The sequence below is a fragment of the Falco biarmicus genome, chromosome 8 (assembly GCF_023638135.1).
Source record: "Falco biarmicus isolate bFalBia1 chromosome 8, bFalBia1.pri, whole genome shotgun sequence".
Classification (NCBI taxonomy): Eukaryota; Metazoa; Chordata; class Aves; order Falconiformes; family Falconidae; genus Falco; species Falco biarmicus.
Genome location: NC_079295.1, coordinates 49,282,110 through 49,309,766, shown reverse-complemented (window position 1 = coordinate 49,309,766; position 27,657 = coordinate 49,282,110). Strand labels below are relative to the sequence as shown.

Genomic DNA, 27,657 nt, shown 5'->3' with positions numbered 1-27,657 from the left:
ACAGTGTTTTATTGTAGATTTCAAATCACCATGAATGACACCACATACATCATCACCCAGGAGATGATGGTCTAAATGGGACTGCCGTGTCAAAATCTGTCTCTTGTCTTTGTGCCCAGGCTGATCTAAGCTTTTAAATTGTTCACTAGCTTAATTCAGTATATGAACAAAAGCAAAGGAATTCTCCCTCTGCAGTGGTCTGAAATTTATTCATTCAGTTTAATACACTGAAGGCTTAGACTGTTTTGTCATATCTCATAAAATATCCCCAGACAGTCTGGATATGGCCTTCCAAACCTACATTTGTGGAAAGTTTACTGACCCTAAAAATAACATTTATCTTTGATACTATTAACAATAATCAAATGCTGATACAATCCTCTCACTGATATTAGACAGATTTTGAGTTGCTTAAGTGAAAAATTAATTTAATTCAGAAAGTGCACACAGCAACCTTGAAACGTGAAACTGCTCATAACTTAGCCCCCATGTTATGCACTGAGTTATTAACCACTCCAACACCAAAGTGCAATTCTAGCTCTGTAAAGTAAACACCACATACTACAAAGAACATTTCTCAAATTTTTGTTTAAAATTAAGATAACGCATTCTTTTGCAATCAACCAAATTTGCAACACTTCTCAATGCAAGGGTACTATTTGTTCCCATGTTTATACGGAAATAAGTATTGGATGGCAAGACTAATCCCTCCAACACAAAAGCCACAGCTACATTACCACAGCTTACGTACACCTGTACTGCTTACTGGTTTTTCGATTCAAATAATTCTGTTTGTTTCTCATCTTGGATATTTCATATGGTCCCGAGTACTGCAGTGTCACTACATCTCACAGCCTTCAAAGTATACACCCTTGTATCATCTCTTTGAGACAGAGAAAAACTTCCACATTTTTCAAGAGGGGAGACTTCGGTATAGATAAGCAGTTTACTTGCCCCATAGCTGTCACTGAAATTATGCATCATAACTTCTTCCTCCCAAATCCCACAGCAGCATCTTTAAAACTAAAGACCCTTTACCTCAGGCCTTGATCCACAACACCCTCCGTTCTCCACAACAGCTTTATAGCAAGCTCTCCACGACTGCGCTCGCTCAAGACCAGAGGCTGGATCTTACTGTATCTTCAGTTTTATCCATAAATATGTTTGAAGTTTGGTTCATACTAAAAATATGCTAGAGGATCTAAGACCTAGTGCCTAAATATTGAAAGGCAACTTCAGACACTATAACAGAATTAAATCCACAGAACATACAGACCCAGAGCTGACCAGTGACTCACAGTGCCACCTGCATCTGACACAACAAGGGGAAAAGAAAAAGCCAGAAACCTCTAGGAAGAAGAAAAAAGTTTTCTTGAAGATGAATGATTCTGGTTCCTTAACTGTTGTCACAAGCAGGGGTGGGGGGAAATTACATACATGCCCAAATATTTCTTGAGGAAAAAGAAGTAGCAATTCTTTGTTCCACACAGTCATTGTAAGCATTGGGAACAAAATCCCACTGAAAAATGGGCATGGAGAAAACAACATTTTTTTCCCCCCCTGTGTTTGTGTAAATGGAAAACTCTTAAGTCCCTACAAGGAAATCGCTTGCCTTTCTTTTGCTAAATGCAGAAAAAACCTAAGGTAGAAAAGGTTTATTTCAAGTGTTAAGATTTTGTGATCTGTTTGACTCCCAAAGGTGGATTTCTTGTTAGAGAAAATATATAGATTTAAAACATAAGCTTAGAACCTGCTAGCGTATGGATAACTTTAGCACTTTTAAAAGATTTACGTTTTATACATTTAAGAGGAAACTGCTCCTGTAATAAATATTTCTGTGCTTCAAAAACTATAATAAACCATTTTTTTCCTTCCATCTCTACATAGGTACAATAGGCAGAGCACTCTGAGAAACAGTTCTGCCTGGAAACACTAACCTAAGTTAACTTCAGAAGAAAGTAGAGTAGCAACCCACTATATATAGGTCTCCATTAGCCAGCTATACTAACAAAGTTGGCTGTCTTCCAGATAAGCACTCTCGCTCTCTTAGACCCATAGGGAGCACTGCAATTGCATGCAAGCAGGGAGTAAAGGGAGGAGCAGAAAATGGGAATAATGCAGAGGGGGGAAAAAAAGCAACTATTTTAGGCAGTACAGCAGTACTTCATTTTTAATGGAAACAAAGTCGCTTACTTTCACTTGTGCATTAATATATTCCCGTGCTTTATTCTTGTTTTAACTCAGCTGAAAAGTCCAGCTGCTCTGTGCACAGATTAAACCCCAATGGTGTCTCATTAAAATGTACACCACCAATCACATTTGACTTACATACATGAAAAGTAAAAGTTACTCTCTGCTGAGCTGAAGCATTCTATGCAGAGCGGTGTTCCTTCAGGGCATGCAGCTGACTAAAGTTACTGGGGCCTCAGGCACCAAAAAGACTGAGCTGCTTAGAAGAGAAAACACTAGTAAAAGAACTGTCTTACTTCATTTCTACCTCCTTGTTCCCCTTTGATGGTTTCATTGGGAGGGCTGGCACTTCAAAGGAGTAATCTTCTGTTGCACTTACTCGTCCTTCTGTAGTTGACAGAACTGGACTGGTGGCTACAGCAGAGATCACACAAAAGAAGATCCTCTACTTCTCAGAAGTAGAAGCCTGAGGGACAGTTCTTCAGAGAAACCCAGATTCCACAGAACAGCAGAGAACCTTGCTCTATAAATATTCAGAAACTTGAACAACTACAGAAGCGACCAGCAGGGAAGAACCTGCCAGAGGTCTGGGTGACAGGTCATGAAACATCTGGGAACTAACTCTTGCCTAACAGACCCACCTGCAATGAACAGCAATGAACAGCAAGAGCAAAACAGAAGAGCAAGAGCAAAAAAAAAAAAAAAGAAAGTAAAAGCCAATGGCAAGTACAATGGACAACTGAACCTAGAGGAGGCGGCTGACAGTTTCAAGGCTGAAGCTGATACTGTCCAAGAAACCATCATGTCAAAGAGAGGAGAAACAGACTGTGTGTTCAACAGCTTTGTGTGGCTGTGGTAGAAAGAAACTGAGGTAGAGACAAACACTGAACAAAAGAAAGACTCCTCAGAGGCAGCTCCCTTAATGTGGCCTTTCTGTGCTGCAACTCACCTCTCTCAGCCATCTCTCTTCCCCCCTATAACCTCCTAGCTTTAACTTCAGCACTCTTTTACCCACTTGAATATAAACATATTTAAACATCACTTACAATATAATTTTGGATGACTGGGCAGAGAATACAGTCATTTCACTTGCTTCTGTGTGCAAGTCAAAACACTAAATTCCTGCTCAGTTTATACTCTCATTTCCTGTCTGTCCACTCTGATAGGTTCTGTCCCACTTTTGAGGCCACCTGGGGGTATCTGAATTAGCTATAGCTAAAGCTGAATAACTTCTGCATTAGGAAGTCAACTCCAGTAGAAATGTCTTGCCTGTCCAGCTTGCTCCTAGCCAGAAGGTTTGCCAAGAACAGAAAGCTGTAGCATTGCAGCATCAGCAGCAGTTTCATACTAAGCCAAAACCTATAGTGTTCAGTAAATGTCATTCTCTTACTGAATCGTTTCCAGGCAGCATTGAGGGATTTGACCATTTCCACAGCATGTTGAATAACACCACCCTAACTATTCAACAAAGGCTAGCAACACTTAATATATATTTCTGGCATTCTCCCAGCTGGATTCAGGGCACAAAAAAAGGCCCATCCTTCTGCATTTTGGCTCAGAAGTTCACTGCAACATATAAGTCTAGTACTGAATAATCTTCTAATATTAGCACTAGTCAACAAGTTATACAGATGTTAGAATTATCTGGTATTCAGAGAATAAAATTATGGCATCTTTTAGAAATAAACTACACTTTAAAAAAAATCAAGCTGCTTTATATGAATATTAATGAGCTAAATGTTTTAAAACTGTAAAATTAACACAGGTAAATATCATTCCAGTTGAGCTACCCTCTCCTCTCAACCTGGGGCTCTTTCTAACACTCTGTTCTAGTTCATGCTCCATATGCAGCTTCTGACCTTGTATTGCTCCTTTTACCCATATTAAAAGCTCCATCGTTTTAATAGTGCTGTGGGTAGCTAGGTTGAAATATAGCTGCATTTAAATTCAACTTGGTGCTAAAACAGTTTCTGTGTTCTATAAAGATAAACAAATGGTTGTGAAGAGATCCTACCTTCCTTTTATCTCCTGTATGAAGTCACATTTTAGTCCCCTTCCAGCTTAATAAAGTAGTAATTACAGAATTATACACATTACAGAAATATAAACATTTTCTTAAGAGCTTAAGTTCTTCCCGAACTAGTTTGAAAAAAAAGTCCAAAAAACAAATAAGCCAAAAAACTCACAAGAGAATGCAATTTCAGTTCTTTAATAAAGAAGAAAAATTCAGTATAGAAGTATTTTCCCTAACCCTTCCCTGATTAACACCACCAAATACTGCCTGAGCTATGATGAGGATTTTGTGTGCCATGAGTTGAGGGGCATGGATTAGCCTGCAGGTGCACAGGTACAGTAGAACAACAAATGCACTGATCTGAAGAAGTGAACAAGTCCATAACCTTGGGGGTATCCATATATAAAAGAATATACTAGAGATGTGTAAATAGTTCCTCCTCCTAACCTTCATGACCAATTTTTCATTTACAAAAGACCAGATGCTTCACGCACGCTGGCAATTGCACACAAACCTAAGTTCTCCCAGACAGCACATTATCATTTTTATTTCTCTTACATGAAAGCTCTCCCCAAATGCCCATTCAGTTCTATTTTCTACTTACAATGAAATGAGAGATTTCAAGCCTTTGAATGCATCAGGCGCAATGTCAGATATTTGATTCTTGCTGATGTCTCTGTAAAGAGAGGGGAAGATTAAAAAAGTATTTGTAAACAGGAATCTGAAGAAAAGATTTTAGCTGTATTAGAAGAATATACTGGGTACAAAAACAGAATTAAAAGATCATATTACCTCAGAGAAATTATGAGCTATGTAAGGACAAATTCCAGGAATGAGCAGAAAAACATCGGTCAGCACAACAGGCCATAGCCTCAGTAATTCAGCAGCTCCCCTGTTAATAAGGTCTTTCATTTTATGGACATTGAAACAAAGAGTTTTATGAATAGCTTTGAATAACTACAGTGAGGCAGCCTATCGAATAAACACAGTTGATAAAACTATGTGTTAATAAGTGCTATTAAGAATGGACATCACATTGTAACTCTGTGGGGTGGCCATCGAGCACGAGGAGCAGCCTGTGACAAAGCATAAAGGTTCTTTGGAAGAACCTCTATCACTCTTATGATGATGACATTCTTCTGACGTAAGACTTCCTGTCGCAGCGCTCTCCAAACTATCAAGCTGCGACAAGGTCTTTTACCATCTCATACCAGCATACACTACATACAGTCCCTCTGCTGCCTTCACATCATCTTGCCTCATCCAGGGCCTGCTCTCTCTTCTCTCTGCTTCTTCCTCTCTCTCTTCTTCCTCAGCTGCTCTCTCTTCATCGGCTCTCAACCACTTAACAGAACCAGCCACAGCTGCACCTTATCTACATTGGCCAATGTGCCGCCCCTGGCGCCAACCCACAGTTGTATATTATCAATTATAATTAACCCAGCTTCATTCCGCTACATTTTCCCACACTATCTCTTTTTAATACCAGTGGGAAAGGGATGGGAAACAGACTACTCAGCTCCCAATCCTAACACAGGCACCAGTGTCACCGAGGAGTTTGGCACTGTACCAGTGGTGGCTGGGTTTTAGTGGCCTAGAGGAAAGAAGCAGCATCAAATTCTACCAGGACCTTGCTCTGGTGAGGCAGGCAAGAGGAAGATTGACACAGCACTGGCAGGTCTGCCTACACCAGGGGTCCTCAAACTACGGCCCGTGGGCCATATACAGACCCCCAGGGTCCTCAATCCGCCCCCCGGTATTTACAGAATCTCCCCCCCCCGCCCCCCCCGGGGGTTGGGGGGGAACCGAGCAGCTGCAGATGACTGCCTGCCACTTACTTCATCCGCGCGCCGGCCCCCTGGTTAAAAAGTTTGAGGACCCCTGGCCTAGAGCTTTCAGACACTAGGGAAAGCCTTCAAGCATCTGAATGGAAATCATGGACCTTTCTTTGAAGCCAGCAGCACTGTGGGGAACACTGAGCGCATCGTGGACCCTGTCAGGGAACCCCAGCAAGATTCCACCCTTTTCAGCCACGACGTGAGTGGAATTCAGCTACAGCCTGCTGTCATTTTCAAGGCAAAGTGTGCTCCTGGATTGGAAAACACCCTTCAATTTTAATCATAACCAATCAAGTACACAAAAATAAATATAGACTATGCCACTATTTCTTTATACATAGAGCCACATTTACTACACTTGGGACCCAGATGCTCAGAACTGGGTGCCCTATCATGACTGTCACTGCAAAGTAATCTTTCTGTCAGTCAGTTCAATCAGGTGCTTAGCTACAGGCGTAACTTTAAGCCACCTCGTTGCATTCACTGACAGTTGGTATCAGCTTGTATCAGTAGTATCAAATCTTTTCACTGATAGCTGAAGCTGGAGTAAAATGTCAGGTACATCTTCACTGTTCCTTCTCCTGGAGCACATGCTGAGGATCCCAGTCAGACTCTAAATAAACGACACATGAACAATAACGTAGGAATTGGAAAGTAAGAAGGTTTCCCATTCTATACATGTTTTGAGCTACAAATTCTGCTGGTTAAAATTTTAATGAAGTCCTCTAACTGTTTTCAAATCTAGCCACATAAAGTGGGATTTTCTTTGGTTCTTTTATAAGGCTCATGAAACAACTGCTCTGCAATCTACTGATGTTTTCTATTACAATATCCTGCCTACAAGGAGAGCATTCAATAAAGGTTTCTGGTTCTTCAGTTCAACTCACGGCAGCCAAATTTGTGACAACGAAAGCAGGAATATTTATTTTTATACTGGGTTTTGTGAAACCTATTTAGACTGCCTGGCAGCATTTGCTGTTTTTTATCTACTAATTCTTATCTAAGCAGAAGTCTGATGTGAATCTGTGCTATCTATTTATTGAGGAACATACTAAAAACTGTTACAGCCCATGAAATCATCAGTTTGATGAACAATGACAAGCATCTGTAAAGGGGCATCTAGTTTTTGAAACAAGTATTTCAGCACTATTTTATTGATTTGCTGCATTTCCACTTTTCCACCCTTTCTCTCTCCCCATGTCCGGACGCTAATGAGTGTATAACTAATGGTGCCTGAACGTGCATAAATGCCATGCTGGGTGATGACACTCACTCACTTCATGCAGATGCACTACAATCAGCATTAGAAGATAATTAGACACGTTATTTCCTTTCCATTAGAGCCCAAGCTCCACTGCTGTTGGATAAGGAGGCTCCATCTCCTTCTGACTTGACTGAGGCAATGGCATTCAATTATGTCCTTGTACTTTTGTTCCCTTCATTTGGTCTGCTTTGGTAAGATCATCTTATTCTGTGCTTGATTTACAGCAAGACAAAGAGATATGGTTTTTTCTAACCTGCACAACTAATTCGATTTACATCACATAAGGCTCATGTTCATCTGAATCACTCAGTGGAAATGTGGCTCTTTAGCTGAAAATGTAAAAAACCTATCAGGATTCCACCCAGGCAGGGAATACATTAGTCAGCTCATACTAGTCTCCCTGCACCTTTGACAGCACAGTAGAGATCTTTCTCCAAAGGCTGTTGAACACACTTTGGAGAGTGGCTGTGCTGTTACCAGTTAGGGACATAAACTGTTTCTGACTTTGCATCAGGGGAGCAAGGATACCCTGTGAGTCACTGTAGAACATATAACTGTATGGCTTAAATGTCTTTACTGTAAAAGGTTTTGAAACAAAAGAGACTTATTTTTAGATACAGCCAAATGCAAAACTATTAATAGTATTAGATGAATATCCTCTGTTGACTAACATTATTAGAAACAGATTACTTGATTATCTTAAACATGTAAAATGGACCGTTCTCACTTGACAAGCGTACTCAGCAAAAATCCATGTCATATATGGTTTCGTTTTCAGAAGTTGCTTAACAAAAGTAGCAGTGCTACAGAGCTACTGGGAAGGCTGTGAAATCTCAATGTGTTTTCTTCTAACATATGGTAAATTAATTTGACAACATGAAATGTCACTACAAGCATCAGAGCTAGAGAGGCACAACCACATCTTTCAAAGTGGCTCCATGTACTTGGCTCTCGGTCTTGTGCTACAAACTTATTAGTTAAGAGCCTCAGAAAAGCAAAGACAAAATGAGAGGTAATGCCATAAGCTTTGGAACTCACAGGCTAGAAGTTAAAGAACTATGGTACAAGCACAACTGCTATGTAAATGGATTCAAAATGGCATGTCTGGGCTTGGACTCTTCATGCAATAATGACAACTTCTATCTCTGGAGATGAGACGTATCTCCTTCAAGCCCCTCAAACCTCTTCTAAAGCCCTTGAATAATTGAGCACAGAGCTAGGTCCTGTTACATTTGCCCCAAAATCAGGGGAACCATCATCCCAGATTGTATAATTCAACTGCATATTTGAAGTCTACAGGTGCCAAATTTTCCGAGACAGATAGATTCAGCTTTACATAATTAATTGTGTGAGAAGACGTGGGCAATTATGATGAAGTCCAAGACATAAAGGACTTCAGCTCTTTTGGTAAAACTCAATCACCAAAATTACTGTCCCATCCTGGAAGCTATTAAAAAGACATTCTAAATAGCAAACTTGAGCTAGATGCAAATATGACTCTTGGATTAATATACATACATTTTCTGCTACCATCTTGACCTATTAATATCAAGGCATATAAAGATTATCTTGGACAACTGGCTCTTACTTAAAAATTAATCTCAGTTATCCATTTATTTAAGAAAACGAAACTGCATAATCTTGCAGGAAATAATCAGTAAACAATCAAAATACTGAGAGTGCTCCAAGTGAGCAGTCTATTATTCCTAACATTCTTGAATATTTATTTACAAGAAGGAGAAAAATACAATACAATTAACAATGTTATGCTAGTACTATCCTCTGAATTTTATTATTATCATTATTATTATTGTTGTTGTTGCTTCTGCTGCTGTTGCTGCTGTTGTTCTTAATTTGTACCCTGGGTAGGGCATAATTTAATTAAATCAATAATCTTCATGCTATTGCACTGCTCACTGAAATCAAAGTGAAAGAAATTAAGAAAGGCTCATGACTTCCGTGACTTCAAACATGTCTTTCCTCTATAAGGAAAAGGATGGATAATTTTTTTGTTTTAAGAGGTTGTCCTTGGCCAAAGTATAGTTTTGTGTTAACAATACTGTCAATCTTGCACATTGAAAAGATGATGTCAATAATCTCTTCAAACAGTGGAACAAATGTTCTCAATTAAACTTTATGTAACAATAGTGATACCCAATTTAAAGCCTCACTGTCCAGCAGGAATAAAACTTTAACAAGGAGACAGGTCAATAACCAAATGGCAAAGCATCATGTTTCTTACGGGACATTCTGCAGCCTAACTGCCTATCCCAAGTTTTTCCACAAAATGCTGTCACATTAACTAAGCTTTGATACAGATCATCTGGCACAATAACTTACTATTTAACTATGAGTTCAGGTCTCAATGAGTATGCCAATTATACTCCAGAAAGCTGTTAACACAACTTGCTAATGGAATTCTGCTGTGAAATTCTAACATTAACCATTTCACATAGTAAGTGCTGCATTGGGTTGAGCAGCTAGTCAAGTTAAAGAACATTTTTTTTTGGTCAACTCCCATAAAACTAGAGTTCACCAATCATGAAAAATGAAAAGACAGTAAAACATTGCCAAAATCTAAAATTAGTCATACCTCAGAAAGAAATAAGTAGTGACTTTAATAATGAAAAAGTTACAAGTTAGATCACTGAAAAGGGATCTATCATTTTTCACTGAAATTACCGTCTTGCTATCTAATACAGTACTTCTTTAAAAATACATACAGCTATATTGAAAGTGAGACAGAAGAACAGAGACTCTGTAAGATTGATGATTTGACCTGTTAAATATTAACATCCATATTTACAGCTCTCCAGCTCTAGGAAGTTGGTAAATTTGAACTGGCAAACACATAATTTTACCCTTAAATACAAAGGTGTAGCACAAGCTCATTTCAGTCCCCCCAAAAATTAGCTATCTGATAATCCAGTGTCTTCTGTGAAATGAGCTGACAGTTTCTTATTTCCAGTAAGTATTATTCACATCAGAAAACAAGAACTGTAAAGGCACAAAGCCTGAATGACTTCTGGAGGTTACTGGTCCAGTGGTACCCATCAACATCATGATACTACAGTGAAGGAGGAGTAACTTGTTTTACCATTTTATTGTTGTACTACTGTCACAACTTGTCTCATATATCACTTAAAAATGAAAAGAAACGCTGACCAGGGATTATGCCCAGGTTATCTGCATGAGAATGCTGCTACAAATTAGGATTATTTTTTTAAAATCCAAAGAGAAAACACAAGAACTATTAAGAAAAGAATTATCTGGGTGTCTACTGGTGATTAAGAAACAGAGAAAATAAGCTCCAGCAGGTTTCTTTGTTTTCTTGTAAACAATCAAACCATTCCAACATCAGGACATTGAATGCACTACAGAAAAATCCTAACTACTTCGCAAGAATACACACTCCTGCTGTGGCTGGGGCAACTAAACTGAAATGATACAAACAGATACCAGAATGAATGAGAAAAAAATATGACTTAAAATCTTTTCTGAGGAAGTAGATTTGAAGTTTGAATAGACTAGCAACTAATTAGTTCACATTGTTTATAAAAGGAAGTGAAATTACGCATTATTAAGGATTTCATGCACTGTTAGGCATCCTGAACCAAATTCCACTATTGCTTACACTTTGAAGAGATTATTTGTGCAATCCCCAGTGATTTCAACATAGAAATTGCCAATATGTTTCTAAAATAAAGACATTGAACTTGAAGCTAGAAGATCATGATTGCTCTTGCACATTGGTCTTATTAAAACTTACATTCTCTTAAGCTTCTTGTACTGAGTAAAAGCTCCAGGGGGAATGATTTTGATGAGGTTTTGTTCCAAACGTCTGAAAACAAACAAAGTAATATATGTGTTAACTACACAATTATAGGACAGGAATAACATTAAACATGATAGCAATATTTTATATAAATATAAAACAAAAGAGTTTTTATGTGAAACAGATTTTTCTTTTGAAAGCCAGTAAATGGAGAAAATTTAGAAAATAAACTTAGAAACTTAGAAAATAAAATCATCTCACTGATTACACTAAATCTGTACAGAAAAAAGTCTCAGGCTATAGAAATTTCATCTTTAAAGCTCATGGAATTAATAAAATTAGTAGACATATTTTTCTTACTACTTAATCGAGGTTAAGGTAGAAAAATCAGATGCTTTTCTTGACTAGCTGTTGTAAATAGAACATAGCTATCCAAACTAAAAGCTAAAGTTGTGAAATTTTAATAAGCAGATTAATAGTACTATCAGGGTGACTCAGGAGCAAAAATCTGTAGGAACATGCTAAAAACCAAACTTGAATTAACTGTAATATGAATCCAGATTTTTAAGTGAGGGGGAGTGTCTATGTTAAAGCAAAGCAAAAAGATCCCTGTATCTTTCCATTTTAAATACAAAATACTGAAGGTGTTCTAAAATATGGTCCAAACTACATGTAAATGCTGCTGTTTTCATTTCTAGGTTTGGTTTGAAAGAAATATTCTTTATGAAGTATCATAAATGCATGTATCACTAACATAAACCGTAAGCAGCTTTAAGATACTGCATACAGTATCCACTAAGATTAATTTCTGTTCCTTCCCAGAAGTATTTTCAAGTCTTTGTCAGCAAGTTCCCCAAATTCCTGCTAAAATGACTGTCTTCTCCTCAGATGAACCCTAAATATTAATCTCAATTAGAAATGTAAAAGTGGATCTTCATACAACTAATTAAAATTACTATGGCAGCTAAATTCCTACAATCAGAATTGGAACTAAAAGCAAAATCCAACTTTACCTAGCTTTTACTTGTTATTCAAATGTTGTGTATTTTTTCCAAAAATGTCATAAAAAGAAACAGTTTCAATAGCAAAAATCTGTGGTTGGAAATGGTTTAGAATTGAAATACAAAACCATACTGGAATGATGGAATAATTCAGTCTAGTCATTTAGAGCTGCTGCAGCAATGCAGAGGGGAGAAAAAATGTTAAAACCAGGAATGGAGATAAAATGAGATGCAGAGAAAACTAAATCATGATTTTTAAAGGATTTGGGAATAATGCAGAGTAAATGTGTAAGGTCCATCAACCCTCTGTTGTACAGTGTATTCCTCTGTTGATCTGTGCTTTCAATCCACAAAAAAACCCCCAAACCGCCCCCTTGAAAATAAGATATTTTGCCAGCTCAGTTATACTCTACGTAATGAATATTGTAAAACTTGCATAGTCAACTTGAACAGTCTATGTGCATGCACTCTTATTTCTCTAGCAGTCTATTTTAAAGGTTGTGATCAGAGTTAATTCTATCCCTAGTTTTGTGATTTGAATTAGTGTCTGAGGTTTCCTTTCCAGTTGGTCTAAATATAACGTGCTTCATTTCTGGCAAGTCCACAGCGAAATGTAAATTGCTGTAAGCTTCAGCACGCTACTATTGTTGGGTGTTTGTCACCAGAATTAGCAGTACACATACTCTTCCCATAAAGGCTTTTTGTCAGCTTGCCAGTTTGGTGTTTAATTCCTCCCAAGTATTTCTGTGCAGACACTTCTAGGAACAAAAGGGCCATGCCTGTTCAATTTCTTTGCATTATGGATGCAAATTGGGGGTTCACACATGCTGCACGTAAGCATAGCATAGCAGTCCTCACAGGGAACCTCAAATACAGTGGGGGTTGGGAAGAACATGACTCCGTTTTATTAGCACTTAAAATTCCATGGAAATTTTAGTGGCTCAAGAGTGGAAATACGTACACAGAAATTTTGCCCTCAAAGGGCAAAAAAAGCCAAAATCAGAATAGCCACAGATCCTGACTGATAAGAAAAAATGAAATTTCTAGAAAATGTGGAGAGGAATGTAGAAAGAGTTGATTCAGAGAGCTACCTTCTGAAGCAGTACTGAATTCTTCACCTTTTCCTACTAAATTTGCAGCAGATGGCCTGTACAGAAATAGATGGACAAGGCTGTTGTCATCTGCTGCTATATTTTCACCTTAACACCTTACATTTTTTTATTGTATGAAGCTCTTTGTAAATGAAGGACTAAAGGCTACACATACCACACTATGCTCATTGTACTACATTGTGCAGATGCTACCAGAGAAGCAACAAAGCAGTACTGCGTGCTCTCATCAGGGTGTGTTTGTAGGTGGATTGCAACTTGGGCACAAAATGCAGCTGGTCTTGGAACATTAAATAAAGTGCAGCATTAAATAAGCAGGTATTTTAAAAATACAAAGTACTCATTTGACTTTCATTTATTTTTTCACAAATGCATGTTACAGATTGGCAGACATAGGCTGAAAAACACAATGCAGTTATATGAAATAAATAACAGAAAACAAATTATTTGTACTAATACTTTGTGCGTTCACCTCCTCTGAGCTCATAAATGACACGTGAAGGGCAGTATAGCATTAAAAATCTCTAGGAAACACTAGGTTTTGCCAGAAGGGGTGCTGGCAATTTCTAGGTGATGAAAGCTTAATTATAAACCAGTGTTATTCATGATATAATAGGAAACTGCTGCTAGAGGTGCCATCTTCCAAATAGAGTGACAAACGGAGTTCTTATCTAGTGTTGTAATTTTTTTCTCAAAAAAGTGAAAAGCTAATCTAAATTTTACAGCCACATTTTATTTCAGAGAAAATTACCTGGTTTACCTAGAACATGACCCCTGGAAAACTGTATTTTTCATGGTCTATCCCTGCATGCTGTGAAGTGCTGTCATACACTATAAAACTACCTGTGCTAGTGCAAAGCAACCTCAGCGAGTTCGTTTTTTTTGTGTATACCCCATGTTTAAGATTTCTCCTATCTCAGTAAAATTTTCCTCGATTTCCCTCTGGTATTTCATAATAACATCTATTTAAAAGACTCCACAAGTACAATTCAGAAAACTGATAAATTGGCCACATTCAAACCTCTCAGGGGCTTTTGTTCCTCCTTTCAGTTACCCATTTCACTGTACCATGTCACCTGCTGCCAGCTGTATCACTTAGATGAGCTGAAGCATATCTCCCCACTTCTGACACATGGCAATGCTCTGTCTGCCTCTCAAAGCTTTATTTTAGAGTCTTTGACATCAGCATCAAAGGACAAGAACAATTTCCTTTCTCTCCTCTAATATATTATCAGACATTGGAAAGTATGAGGGGCCTAATGGATTCAGATGCATTTTTCTTGTAATAACATGATGTAGGACAGGATAAAGCCCTCCTTCTTCCCACTCTCTTTGAATGACTTTGCAGCAATTAGAGTAAAAAGTAAACATATTGGAGGAAAAAAGAGAAAAAAAAAAACCAAACAGGGGGAAACTGCCATCAAATATGAGAAACTATCCCAGAGTAAAGAGTAAGCACTTGAATTCCCATACTAATCCATCTCAAAGTTCACTGAGGTGCAAATCCTTTCATCAACTCCTCATCTGGTGCCTGTACTGCTCACACCCAGGATGGCAAAACACAAAGGATAAAAAAACTCTGCCTAATGCAGCCTTAGCAGAACCAGCCCACGCTCTCACGAGTGACGAAGCCATTTGTCTTGAAGAGTGATTCCTCCTGCAGAGTGGGGCAGACAGACGTATTAATTTAGGCCTTAACTATATCTCTCTTTCATTGAGGGAAAGAAAGAATTTGTTATTTGCGTCTCTAATGGAGCAGTTTGCTAGCAATTTTCCCATTTGAAACACCGTCTCAGCTGCTAATGTGTAATGTTTTGTCAAGCTTACCTACCCATAACATAGACAAATCACTAGCTTGGAGAAAAAGAGAGGGAGTGAAGCATCAGTACTGGTAATTCTTAGCTGTCAGATGAACAGAGCCTACAAATGAGACAGCCATGCTCTACTAACAGTGCCACTGAGCTCTTGCCTGAGACGTGTCAGAAACATCCCTTTGCATTGGGCAGCCATGAACTTCCCTGCTGGGAGACAGCGAAAGAAGTGAATGAGCCAGATTGCTCCCTGGATTGTGTCACTCTGTTCCCAGGGCTGAGGATCTTTCAGGCTTGTATCACTCAGGCAGCCAGTAACCAAAATAAATCGAGAGAGAGAAAGCATTAGATTAGATTAGTGTAGCAGTAACCTGTAGCACATTCATGGCTGGCAAGATGTACACAACCTGTGTGAAGGTTTTTGGGAAGGGCAAAATCCTCACTTTTCTCCTGTCCCATAAGCAGGGATTTGCAGGGAGCTGGTTAAGGATTGTTTGCAGGAAATAAACAGCATGCACATTCCCCACAGTGACAAAGCCAGGGCTTGGGAGAGCCATTTATAATAGGAAGGAGGAAAATTTCTATAGCACATACCAATCCAGAGAGAGACTGTTCCTCCCTGCCAAGGAGTGAGAACAACTGGATTATAAAAGCTGCTTGGACCATTATCTTACATTCCGCCTGGTCTAGTGGAAGGTGTCCCTGCCCAAGGCAGGGTTGTAGATGATCTTAACTAGATGATCTTTAAGGTCACTTCCAACCCAAACCATTCTATGCTTCTATGATTTATCTCATATTTTTGGACTTACACCTCTTATTGTACATTTTGGACTCTGATGGAGAAAAGTCCACAGATGTATTTTCAGTATTTAAGACGAATAAACCATACTTAAAATCTGGTCTTACTACAAATATAGGCTAGATTTGATCCCTGTCCTGACCCAAGTCTTGCCTCTTCATTTGATAGATAAGCTTTACTCTTTACTTTTACCATGCACAACAGCTTTGGGTAACTGCACTGAAGTATTTACCCAATGGCAGCCCTGGACAGGAGGCACCCTTGGTGGAAAGGAAGGAATCCTGCCCTGCTGTGGCTGATTCTGCAGTGAAAAATGCAGAAGCCACAGTATCACCCTTTACACCACAGCACTGCAGCACCACGTAGGGCACTTCTCTGCGCAATGCAAAGCAAAAAACCTGCAGTCCTGTTGCTTCAGAAAGTGTTTACGGACCTACATGACCGAGGAATGGCCTTCTTGTTGCTCTGCCTCTCACCCCTCAGTTCTCTGACAAGTAGAAAACAAAGTGTTTTGGAATGGCAGGACGTTCAGCATTTTGAATATCTGTGCAAACTGCTTGTTTTAACAGACAGTTAAAGCCTTCAATCTTTACATCAGCCAAAGACTTTACTGCCACTATAAAAACTGGACACACATATGGTTCTCCAAAACTTTTATATGGCTGCCTTTCATCGTAGTACCTGAATGATTTCCAAACAAAATTAATAATATGTATTATAAATCCCACTCATTGAGTTTGCCTCAGGAACTCGAGAGCTGAGAGCCAGTAAACTGTCTGCCTATATTAATACGAGGTGACAACTAGAGTCTCCCTTCATATTCCAATGTTTGCTGTTGATTTTCAGGGTCTAGCTGTCAAGCTCCTGCTGTAGTTTTGAAAAGGACTGCTTATTAATTATTCACTTAAGGTCAGATCTTCAGTAGACAAAATTCTATCAAGAATGAAGTGACTTTTCAACATAAATATACCTAGGAAGCTACAGAGGTAATTCTGCCCACCGAAAGACATCTTTGAGAATGAAACCAGATGTTTTGATATGTTCCCTGACAAAACGGCGTTCATCTAAAAGTTGTGCTAGTGATACTGAATCCCACAGTGAATTTAGTTTAAGCTGCCACAACTCTGTATTTGAGCAGTTGGTCAGGTATCTGCTGGTAAATGCTGAATTTGTAATGGCAGTCACATTATAAATCTACCAGCTCTGTTGTTGTATGTTAATTTTGAATCAAATGTGGTACAGACAAACAGGAAGACATCAGAAAAATCTATAGACTGGCATTTTGCAAAACAGCTTTTAGCATAACATCAATTTCTATATTAACATAAACAGCCAGAACGCAGTCATATACTGCCAGACCTCGAGGTTTCTCCATCTACCACTCAATACTCTACATTCCCAGCTGGAATTTTTGGCCCTTCTCATCACCTTTCACTGCTATTTCTCCAGCCAGTCTCATTCATTTCTTTCCTTGCTTCACTCTTGGAGTGAGCATGCAGGCATCACTGAGCATGCTGCCAGTGCCTGAGCTCCCTCTCACTGCAATGCCACAACTGCATGAACTGTTTGTGGGTTGTGCCCAGATGTAAAAGTGGGGACTTCAGGTGAGCTCCCCTGTGAGCCACCACCAGTGGGTACAAGCGGTGAGGATGTTAAAGGTTAAACAGAAGCTGTTCTAGGGCAGAATACAAAACAATGTCTCCCAGCTTTTATTCTAGATCAGACAATTTTCCATCTCAGCAGACTGCATTGGGTCACGTGGACATGGGATCAGAGTTTGCAGAAAGAATTCCACCTGTATACAGGCATGTGGCTGTGAACATAAATGCAAGAAAAAGAGAGAATCATTAGGTTGGAGTGATTTGGCAATTTCCAACTCCATACTGCTGAAATGCAGCCTAATTGCATCCTTCATTCAATCAGTATGCACGTGTTCAGGCGCATTTGCTCTTCCAAGATGATGTGGTGTACCAAAACCAGTGGAAACATGGATTGCACTCTTGGATTTTTTAGACATCCAGTGATTCCAGTTCAGAAGGCTCTAAGGAGACAATTCCACAGGGTGCTGCATAAAGGATAAGGTTCTTGTATTTACTTCAACAATGCAGCATCTGCTCTGAGCCTCACTCAACCTTAGACCTCTGCTGAGCACTTTTTCTTATCTTTTTGATTGTTTTTTGGGGGGGTTGTTTTGGTTTTTGGTTGTGGATGGTTTTTTTGTTGTTTTTTGGTTTTGTTTTTTTTAATCTGAACCTTGAAGTCTCCTCCAGAGACACACAGTTTCTACAATGTCTATTGGAAAGCAATAGTTGGCCCATAGTTATATTTCATAAATGTAAACAAGTAGGAATATTTTTTAACAAACAAGACTCTGGATATTTGCTTTACTGAGAGTAAGTTTTTGTTCCATTAGATCCCAGAAAGACTAACCCCTTAACAAGTCACATTGCTATTTATTACTTCAGTAGGTCAGTCCTGCCCACTCTCTATTGACTTCCATTTACTTCAAGAAACCTCAAGCCCAGATCACTCTCCACATTTTCCAACAATGCAAAACAACTAGCTCAGGGATCTGAGGATGTCAAGTTGGTTTGCATTATATTTATCAAGTTGCAACACAAAATTGTATTTTTAGACTTAGTGGAAATGGAAGCAGAAAAGGAAGGAAATTCATTTTTTAATCTATAATCTATTGTGAAGAGCTCCATACATCCTGTAACATCAATTTTTAACATACATTTACAAATACTGACAAGGAAAAGGTAAAACACAAGAAATAAGTAGGAAAATTAAATAGCTTTCTGGTAGCTGAAATTCTGCCTGTAATATTTGTCAACAAAACAGATTCCGTCATTTTAATATAAATATTTCTCAAATCCTTTGTTCTTTACCTATTTTTTTTTAGCAAAATAAACAGAACACCATACGTAAGCCAAAAGACAAATAGTGATTCAGTAAAAAATCTGATTAGTCTATTTTATTTCTATTTTATAAGTTATGAATTTATGCTCTGTATTTTATTTTCTGTGATTCCTTCTACACTTTCAGAATTGGCCTTCAGGATGTATATACTCATTATACATTACAATGTCCTCATTTTTCTTGCCAAAATAGGAGCTTCTGCATGACATTTGTATTAGATAAAAAAAAAAAAAGATATATGCCTTTTTGTTAACAACAACCATTTTTATTAATAAGGCTAAACTTATGTTCCTGCTGGACTGATTTGATGTCTCTGGAAAAAAAAGAACACCCACATAAAACCCCAAACCAAAAAACCTAACAACTCAAAACCTACAAACCTTTTAAGGTTACTAACTCCTACACAACTTGCCTGAGTAAAATTTAACCTGCACACAACTTTTCTTTTTTTTTTTTTTTTTTTTAAAAAAAATAAAATCTCACAATTATAGAGAGGAGAGAAGGAGGTAAAAAATTATACAGCCAAAATGAAATTTATCATGTGTATGAAATCTAGGTTTATAAAACCAAAACCATCATAGGTTTATAGATGACATTAGTTACACTCAATTTTACAAATAAAAGTAAAGATGTAAGAAATAAACCTTGCCTTGATCTTACAGTAGAAACACCCTGCAGTTATAGCTTGTTTTTAAAACCCTGAAACATAAGTTCCTGTTTTCCTTAATGTGTCTTAGCACACAAAAAAACTTTTATTCTTAACATTTACCTTATATTTTCTCTACTAACTAAAATATTTTTATTATTTCTTCATTATGTTTGTGTCACCCGCATAGAATAGAAGAATTTCTACATATTTTTGGGCTGACAATAGAAACTTTTTTATATTGAATGACACAGTTTCCCTAGTGAGATCCAGAAAATAGCAGTCAGATTTGACATGTGAAGCTGTCCAGAGCCAATCTACAACAGTGAATGAAAATCATATTATATGATTAAACTACAGGAGCCAACCTGATTCCCTAGCCAGAGAACTTGCCACCAGAGGCAATTACGGAACATTTATTACAGTGTTCAAAAATACTGTGCTGGGTTCAGCTAAAGTATTTACTGGAAGCCTGGGAAAATTATTATAATTTTCTTCTAGGAGGAAGAACAAAGTTAAATGCAGAACTGTCATTCCTCTATCACCAAATTTTAGTTTCTACACACTTATATTCCTGAAAAAAGAAAACTTTTAAGTTTTTAAGTTAAGCCTTTAAGAAGCTGAGAACTTCAAAACAAATCGTTAATATACATGAAATTGTTATGGGGCAGTTAATTTATAATTTATATCATAGAATCGTAGAATCATTTAGGTGTGAAAAGACCTTTAAGATCATCAGGTCCAACCATTAACCCAGCACTGAGAAGTCTGCCACTAAACCCTGTCCCTAAGCACTGCATCTATGTCTTTTTAAACACCTCCAGGTATGGTGATTCCCCCACCTCCCTGGGCAGCCTGTCCCCAGGCTTGACCACCCTTTCCATGAAGAAATCTTTCTTAATATCCAATCTAAACCTCCCCTGCTGTAACTTGAGGCCATTTCCTCTTGTCCTGTCACTTGACACCTGGGAGAAGAGACCAACCCCCACCTTGCTACAACTCCTTTCAGGTAGTTGTAGCAACAAGGTTCCCCCTAAGTTTCCTCCAGACTAAACAATCCCAGTTCCAAAGTTCTCATAAGACTTGTGCTCTAGACCCTTCACCAGCTTCATTGCCGAAAGATATAAGAACTAAATAATTTTATTACAATAAATCGATTACCAATGCTCAATCTTTTTATAATAGCTTTTCTGACTTTATTTTAATCAGTGGAAAATTCAATATACTGGCAATTTAAATGCCCAGAATTTGTTGAGCACCTTCCTCAAATCACAAAAGCTTCATCAAGATTCAGAGCTGAATTCCCAGCTCTCCTATAATACACACTCCTACAAGTACTGAAGAACAGAGAAAGTAATTTCTTCCAAAAAGAATCATGGAAGCAACAAAAGCAACAACTTGTCTGTCTACAGGTCTGTCTGCAACACTGCCCAACACAGTGGTACCCTCATGTCAGCAGTTCTCAAAGTGATTCTCTTGCAGAAAAGTATGTTTGTTTCCATTTTGACAGAACCATGAGAAACCAACAGTTGAGTGCACTAGATTTTTCCTTAGTGCTCAGACTCTAGCATTTTTCCTGTGAGTAGAAATTGTGCACCAAAATCAAGCACTACTCATACCTAGAAAAATATCAGTTACCAATTCAGCTGTCAATACTGAGAATGACAAACCAAGTGACTCAAAACTGACCTCAAACCAAACCTAGATGCTGGTAGAAGGGCTGCCATCCTATTTTACTTTGCTCAGAAGCCAGACGGGAAGTTGTGCTTATTATATCACCAGATACGGGTGCCTAAGCATTTTTCCTTGAGGGACTATCAGCCTCTTTACACTGTCTGGAGGAATTACATCAGCATTTAAACAAAAGGTCCTAATTTCTGATTTAGATACATCCTATCCAGCATTACTCTGGGTTTATACAATTATATTTCTCTTAATCTCACTAGACAGAGAGTATTGTGAAGTAACAGTGATAAAGGAAGCTTGATATGAAAAAGCACAGGTTTGAAATCTAAGATCAGTTTAAAGGTCTAAGGATATACTTTAGATTCTGGAGTTTGATTTACAAGTCTGCAGATGACTGAGACTTGGCTTTTCAAAGTAATTAGCGTTGCACAGCACAACGTGTTCAAAGCATAGCTGCTATTGACTTTTGCTGCAGCTGTGAGTTCTCAGCTTTTCTGCATATCTCAGCTGAGTCAGCCAGAAACCGAGGATTACATCACTAGTGACTGACCACCCATGAAAAGTTTGTGCAAGTCACTTGCCCAGAATCAATTAATAAAACCACTGGCAAGAAGAGATACAACCCAATTCTCTGAACAGCATTCACAAGATTATCTTCCCCACAGTCCCCACTTCAGAATTTTCCTGTTTCTGCAACAAATAAAACAGATCCTATATACATAGACTCCACCACTACACAACCTTGATGCATCCCTAGACAACAAGAAACAAACTCACTCTTTTAACAGCAACATGAGACTATGCTGTAAATAAAGTGCATACCACAGCAAATATATACAAAAGCACTGAATGAACACTGCAGCTACAAACATGACCATTGGCATTTTCAAATTTTTTTTAAAATTTTTTTATGGTGGATTTAAAAACAAAAGCTGAAATAACTGATTCCATCACAAGGAAACTCATGTAACAAAAGTATATTGACGTCTAACTGGAACAGCAGGAGTTAAAACAGTAAATCCCTGTCTAGTTTATTAATCTCTGCATAGATGGTCACTAGTTCACAGGGACAAAGATAAGCAAATTGTTGTTGGATTTCTCCAGTACACAGTGACAAGGCAAAAAGGCTCTGGAAGATATGTGTGGTTTCTGGTGGGAAGAGATTCCTCAGCTCTATCTTTACTTGCACCCCCGTGTCCTGGCCTGACAGCCTGCCCAGCCCTGCTCCATGCCACCCAGTATTCCCAGCCGTCCTGCCACATCCCCAAAGCCCACCCTGCATGGCTTGTGTCCCGGGCTCACTACCAGAAATCTCGAGCCTTATCACCAATTATTCCTCAATTTCTCAGACTTGCAGAACTTCTACCAACCTGACTAGATTTCCTTTGTTCCCAATCTCATCATACTTTTTGTTGTTTCCTCATTTGAGTTCAGCTTTCTTTTCTAGACAGTTTCTGTACTGGGCCCAGCTAGTCTTTATTCCCTCAAGTTTCTGTCCCAACCCACAATCCAGCCCTCAGCATTAGCAATTAATCAAATCCTTCTTTTACACAACCTGAAGATCCTTCAGAAAAGCAGTGCCTAGTGCCAGTGCTGGTTGCTGCTCGGGCAGCTCAGGAGCCTGCCTGGCTCTGGGCATCCCAGCCTGAGCACCCTCCACCACGCACCCCAGGACAGACAGCAGGAGGAGGGCCAGCCTTTGGTGTGCTCTTCCTTGTCTTCGCTCAGGAAGGTCCTGCACACGTTACAAAACAGTAGTTTCAGTAGAACAGAAATAGTAGTGCCTGCTCCACTTTTTTAAGGTGTACAGAAGGCACAGAAAAACAAGGCAGATAAAAGCTGCCCAGAATTAATATCCTAACATACAGCCTTGTTCGTGGCAATCCATAAAAAATAAAATAAAATAAGTAGATCAGTCTGAGATAGACAAACAGCATGAAAACTTCATTCTAGAGAAGGGACAGAGGAAAAGCATAGTAAGGTGGAGAAATGAGTAACGGGGAGTTACTGATCACTCTCCAGCACTGGGAGGCATCAAAAGAACCTGGCAGGCAGCATGTTGAAGCAAATAGTGTTTGAAACAATACAGACAGGGCTAGCAATGCCATTACTCCTAGTGCCCCACATCTGCAAGTGCAGGAAAGCTGTCCTTTCCCTGGCGTAAAACCAGCCAAACACTAATGACTGAGCAAGGGCAGAGCGTGCCAGAGCTCAGATCCACCCAGCCCAATGTCCTGAGCCAACAACAGCCCAAACCACATGCTGAGTGAAATCCGCTGTTGTGGCAAGCCTGTTTCTCACAACACCCTTCCAGGCTCCCACAAGCTGCAGGGTAGTGACTCTCAGAGACACAGCTGGTAGCTTTTAGATTTAACAGGTCTGTCCTGGCTTTGCTGTCTTTACAAGCTGGGCTGTCATCAGTCTGGCAGGCACTGGTTGCAAGCTTGCAATCAAGTCTGATCAGAAAAACAGATTCTTTGGAGACTTTGTCTCCTACTAGTTTGTACGTCATCCCTCCCTCCCTATATTCCTCCAAGGTCAAGTCCATTCTGCATTCACACTATGTTCCCTCTTTACCTTGCATGCATTTTCTCTCACTGTTTCTAAATAAATGCAAACTTCTCCTTTTACTGTAGATACCATTCCAATGTAGTGAAATGACTATATTGTTCATTTACCAGTAAACCATCAAGCCATATTTGTTTTGGCATTTCTTTTTCAGCAAATGCCTCCAGGTGCTTAATGAGTTTTGTTTTCATTCAAGTATTCATGCAAAACTTTTCTGTGCTTATTCTCATGTGTTTCTCTATAACAAACACTATCATTCCTCCTCTGAAAAACACAAGAGAACCACTTTACAAGCAGAGAATCTTTTATAATATTCAATACACAGTCTGTATTCCTCAGCTTCAATTTCTTGTAACTTGTTTTTCCTCAGTCAATTTGGCTGCTGATGTCAGCTTCCCCCTGAACAAGAGGCTTTATAAAAAAACATGAATTGCATGTGTAAATTCTAGCTACCTATTTTATGAAATTATGAAAAAGCAAGGCTGAGATATGGATTTCAAGTTTTCCTAAATTTCTTTATTTAATAATAAAACATTCTTGCAGTGAGGGCCTTCAGGATGATGCACCTCAGGGAGAGGTGTCATAAAGTAACACAACAGACTTCTAACTCACATGTGGAGGAGGTCAGCAGAAAGGGAAAATTAGCATCATATGATACTTGGTTTATGTTCCATGACAAGCGAGTTGCCTGTTTTGTGATAGGTTTTTATCATCAAAAACAAATTTAGGACTTGTTGGCAGCTTTGTCAGAGAAGGTTCTGCCTACCCATGTTAATGAAGAAACGCAGGAAGGCTGGGTAAAAGATCTTTAATTAATACCAAAACACAGAGTGAAATGTAGGTCACCTTTAATAACCGTGTTAGAGTAACAGCTGTGTGTTTCATTTTTGTTGAACAGTTTGTCAGTCAAGGGTTCTTACTAGATACAATTTGGCTTACAAAGAAATACTGAGTTAAGGGGAAAGACAAGAACTAGAAAGCTGTATCTGAATGCAACTAATAACCAAGCAAAGGAATTTGGAAGTGCCCCAAAAGGAACTGAGGAAGGCACAGCATTTTAATACTATCATGTAAATATTATGAATGGACTATAGCCTATGGGGGAAATGTATTTTAGCAGAATGATTATTTACAATGCTAGACAGAAACAGCTGAATGAAAAATACACCATTTCAAGTAATATCCTTCAGGATTCTATGTCATAGCAACCTAGTCACATAGTTTGTCGGTGCCCTATATTCCATAGGAGGAACATCATTTCTAGTAAGAGTCAGACCTCCGAAAGATTACAAGGATCATATCATAGGATTACAGAGTCCAGAAAGAAGTGTTCAGGCAGCACCAATACATAGCCACATTTTGTATCAGGGGTCTGAATAAACGTCAGTCATGGGGGATAAATCCCAAGGGAAAAACCCCAACAGTACTGCTGTGTGAGAGCAAGGGATATGGGTTGCAGCACGGAAAGAGAATTTACTTGGTCCCATTGCTATAACACTACAGCAAAAGAGTATTACTCTGCCTATCATATAAAATCAAAAGACAGTCATTCGATGTGTAGATGGAACCAGACCTCTGGATGGCTTTTATATTGAATAAGCTGAGAGCAGCCTCAAACAAACTGAATTTCTGAGCAGTATGACAGACTTCTGCATAAACCAGAATGGCTATTTTGGTCAAAAGAATTTATGCCCGGAATTTTCCAGGAAAACACTGTGGCAGCTTCTTCCATCTTTCCAGAAACAATTTGCTATGTGACTATATCCTTTACTTTATATGAGAATATGTATTACTTCACCCTTGTGTATAAGGTTAACCGTTCTTTTTTACTAGTACTTTTACCAAATGTAAATACCATTTTACCAGTAGGAAAAAATGTATGTAAGTGATGTCACTTGCTAAGACTTAATCTGATAGAATCATGGAATCATTGGAAAGTTTGGGTTAGAAGGGACCTTAAAGGTCATCTAGTCCAACCACCCTGCAATGAGCAGGGATATCGTCAACTAAAGCAGGTTGCTCAAAGCCACATCCAATCTGACCTGGAATGTTTCCAGGGATGGGGCATCCACAACCTGTCTGGGCATCCTGTGCCAGTGTTTCACCACCCTCATCGTAAATTGATAGAAGTTCTTCTATTTATTTTTATATATATATCTATTCCATAAAAATGAAGTCTTCACAGGATTGATCCACAGAAAGTGAGCGATAAATATTTTGATGAGGGTTACACTCTGAAGTTCTGCAGAACTACTTCCATGTGAGGTGCCTCTGAATTGCAAAGCATATGTGTAGGATTAGAGTGATGTAAGAGGTTTATCTACAGACAAAGACTCAAATAAGTACTGCCTAAAATGCAAGACGTCTGACAGATCTAAATCATTAAATAGTGAGCTAAGAGCTTTGTATGTGTTCTATGGATCTAGAAGGTTTATAACCTCCAGGTTATGAAAGTTTCTTAAAACATTAGATGCATCTGGATTCGCTACGTCATTATCTAACTTAAAGGTTCTCCAAGCCTTCCTTCACTTTTTGCTCTCCTAAGGAGAGTTCTAAGTTGCTTTTACCACAAGTTACAGGGACTAGATTTGTGGGCTACAGCAACCAAAAAGGAGACAGGACTTGGATACTCGATGCTATTATAACCACACTAAAGGTGAACAGTTTCACTTGCTTTCTCACACTGAGGTGCACAGCTGCCAGGGGGATGCTGTAGCACACCAATCTCAGTCTTCCTGCAGATACTGCTCTCTGTGTGACTCTGGCATGGAGCCACAAAGATAATTTGATTTTTGCTAGCATCTTCAATGCTACAAAATAAAATTTTACAATTCTCCTAGCCCAACTCTAATTTCTGAGCAGGTCTGGCACAATTTTATCTTCTGCATCTTATTATTGAACCATTTCAGCCACTCTTGAAAACTTGTACTCCATCTGACAGAATCTGACACAGAACTAAACACTGAATATTCATAGTATGCCAAACACAATCTATATTTTCAGGATAACTTTAACTGACTTTCAGGCACAGAAAAACAAGTATGACATGCATATTTTGTGTGCCACAATATACCAGAAATGAACCCAAGCGATACATTCTTAACTTTGTCAGAAAGTAAGCAAGCAGGTAATGGGCATTCAGAACAGCTTGCATAAGAGTTTGTATTTCCTGTAAACATTTTTACATGCTCTACATACATTCTAAATAATGTTAATTTTAAGACGTTGTTTATTCTTTGGTTTTTTTCATTTCTAATAATTTTTTTTCTGTGAAGATGCACAATCAAGTGCAAGCCACCCCTAAACTGTTGTGCTGAGGTAGCAATCCAAACAAATTTGAGTTGATTCTTAAATTATAAAAGCAACTGATAAAGTGACTTATAAGAATGGCGGTGTAGATCAGATCACCAGCAAACAACATTGCACATCATCTTCACTGGCCGTAATCGTCACACTCCTGGCACATCACAGTGGGCCAGGCTACATATGAGCAATTCAACTCAAGCTTTATCCTACTCAATTTTGCTATGTAGCCGTATTCCTATAGCAACAAGAAGCTGAATGAGTCCAGTTGCTATACAGATACTTGAATCCACACTATGTAGACTATAATAGCTGGCTGGATCTCAGTAACCTCTGTATGACAAGCACCTAAACAGGGAAAGAAGTGATCGTCATTCCCTATGGACTAACCAAAAGCAACTTTTTTTTAATGTAACATTATTTCAGGACTACAGTAGTATGAAGTCATGACCACAAAAATAGATTCAGTTCCTAAAGGAATTACAAACCAGTCTATAAAATCACCATCTGATCTCACAACACAAAAAACTTAAAAAGTTTTAAAGAATATAATAAAATGTGCAAGAGACAGAAGGTAAAATCAGCAGGGACAATGTGTCCTGATGTCGTACTTCCGTTCATTACAAATGCATCCTACCAAGCTAACAAGAAATCCCTCCATCTCTTGGGGAATTCACCAACTAAAACCTAAACAATTCAACTAAACAACAACAACAACAAAATAAACGCCA

At 38.6% G+C, this 27,657-nt stretch overlaps 1 protein-coding gene across 1 annotated transcript in view; it reads right to left on the bottom strand.

The window, feature by feature from the left end:
* Nucleotides 1-27,657, bottom strand: part of SLIT3 (slit guidance ligand 3) — a 531,450-nt gene that overhangs the window by 163,016 nt on the left and 340,777 nt on the right. The window contains exons 11-12 of the mRNA XM_056349923.1: nucleotides 11,076-11,147; nucleotides 4,809-4,880 (exon numbers count right to left, since the gene is read on the bottom strand). Coding sequence (XP_056205898.1) covers nucleotides 4,809-4,880; nucleotides 11,076-11,147 — 144 coding nt within the window. The remainder of the gene's footprint in view (nucleotides 1-4,808; nucleotides 4,881-11,075; nucleotides 11,148-27,657) is intronic.